Here is a 2,055-nt window from a genome sequence, read left to right on the forward strand (position 1 = left end):
ATAGGCACTCTTCTAAAGGATTCTCATGGCAAGCCGGAAGTGGGCGAATGACACACTTGTCTCCATTAAACATGAACTTTTTATCACCCGCAAAAGAAATGAACTTTTGATATTCTCCAAAACAACATCTATGGTTAAGTGAGGGTAGATGACACATAGTAACATTATTTTCCTGTCGATAATCTCAATTATATCAAGTTAACACCTTCCCTGACAGTATGGTTAAGCATGGGGAGATGACCCAAGCTATCTGATATGGAACGGTTCTTTCATCACCCCATCAGAAATTTCAAGAGTGTGATCGATTGGTTGGTGGTCCTAGGAGCCGCTGCTGAAAAGCAGGGGCAGCCAATCACACTTCCGGGTTGCCCAGACAAGTGCGGCGACATTAGCCTCCCGTTCCCGTTCGGCCTCGCCGCCATGCCCGGCTGCTTCCTTGAGGGCTTCGAGGTCTCCTGCAACGACTCCTTCGACCCCCCTCGAGCCTTCCTTGCTTACCCAGGTTTATCCCAGAGTGTGACCCGCTACTCCTACATCTACTCGGGGGCGGCGAACATCACTGGCCGGGTGCGGGACATGAATATCACGGACGCGGTGGCGCCGTTCGAGCTCATTGGCGTATCATCCGCCAAGGGCGAGGTGCAGGTGTACGGCGCTGTAGCATCCGTCTGCAGCACAAATGCTGACAACTTTGTCAAAACTAGACAGGCTACATATTTGGTAGACACGCTCAGCATCAACGGGGAGGGGCCGTCGCCGTTCCTCCTGTCGATGACGCGCAATGTTCTCGTCGGCATCGGCTGGGACGTCGATGCTATGGTCTCCAGCAGCATCGGGGGGAAGGTCGGAAACAGCTACTTCCTCACCTGCGAGTCAGACCTCAGGGGCAACCTGCACGACGCCACCAATGGCTCCTGCTCCCGGCGGGGCTGCTGCCAGGCCTCCTTCCCGGAAGCGGCTCCCCTCGACAGGTTCTCTGTCAACGTGGATGGGCCCTATAACAACACCCTGTGGGAGACCAACCCGTGCTCCTATGCCATGGTGGTGGAGAGTTCGTGGTACAACTTCTCTACGCCGGACTTGTACGGCGACGAGTTGCAGCGCAAGATACTGCCAAGGGGCGTGCCGTACGTGCTGGATTTCGCCATCCGGAGCGGATCATGTCCACCCGAAGGGCAGCCGTCTCCCGTGTGCGCCAGCGCCGACAGCTATTGTGCCAACGCAACCAGGGGGCCTGGCTTTGTCTGCAAATGCTTGCCCCACTATGAGGGTAACCCTTACATCACCGGTGGATGCAAAGGTACTATATACTACTACTCGCACTAGTTTTTCAATTACCAGGGATATACATGACTACATTACAAAACCATCATCACAAGAAAACACATATGCTAATAAATTTCATCATAAGATTACCTCCGTTTCTGCACACAGGGTGTTACGCATATGCTAATATGCAATCCCTCCGTTTCTTTTTTACTTCTCATATTATGTTTGTCTTAAGTCAAACTTAGTAAAGTTTGACCAGATCTATATTTAAAACTGCCTCAAAGAATCTATATTAAAAAGTATCAACATCTACAATATCAAACAAATAAAATATATTCCATGGAGGATATAATGATCTTCATTTGGTATTGTGAATGTTGGTTTTTTTTTTCCTCTACAAACTCGTTTAAATTTTGAAGATTTGACTTAAGATAGACCTAATATGCGAAGAAAAAAAGAAATGGAAGCAATACATGCAAATATTTATTTAGAGTGGTTACTTTGAATTTTGTATGTTCAACATCTTTCTTTTTCCTCTCAGACATCGATGAGTGCGAGCACCCTGATTTGTATCCTTGTTCTGGGACATGCATAAACAAGCCAGGAGGCTATGATTGCCCATGCCAAAGAGGGGAGAAAGGGGACGGGAAAACAGGAACTTGTGCAGACAAATTCCCCCTACTACTAACAGTGGTTGTTGGTAAGCACTGCTAGTGCACAAGATTACTTAAAAGAAGTTGTCCATTTTCGTAACATTTTACACTTTACTTGATAGATGCATCACAC

At 47.9% G+C, this 2,055-nt stretch overlaps 1 protein-coding gene across 1 annotated transcript in view; it reads left to right on the forward strand.

Moving 5' to 3' along the window:
* Positions 1 to 255: 255 nt before the first annotated feature.
* LOC119332948 (wall-associated receptor kinase 4-like) overlaps positions 256 to 2,055 on the forward strand; it is a 4,156-nt gene continuing 2,356 nt past the window's right edge. The window contains exons 1-2 of the mRNA XM_037606026.1: positions 256 to 1,300; positions 1,811 to 1,969. Coding sequence (XP_037461923.1) covers positions 256 to 1,300; positions 1,811 to 1,969 — 1,204 coding nt within the window. The remainder of the gene's footprint in view (positions 1,301 to 1,810; positions 1,970 to 2,055) is intronic.

This window comes from Triticum dicoccoides, chromosome 7A, assembly GCF_002162155.2.
Source record: "Triticum dicoccoides isolate Atlit2015 ecotype Zavitan chromosome 7A, WEW_v2.0, whole genome shotgun sequence".
NCBI lineage: Eukaryota > Viridiplantae > Streptophyta > Magnoliopsida > Poales > Poaceae > Triticum > Triticum dicoccoides.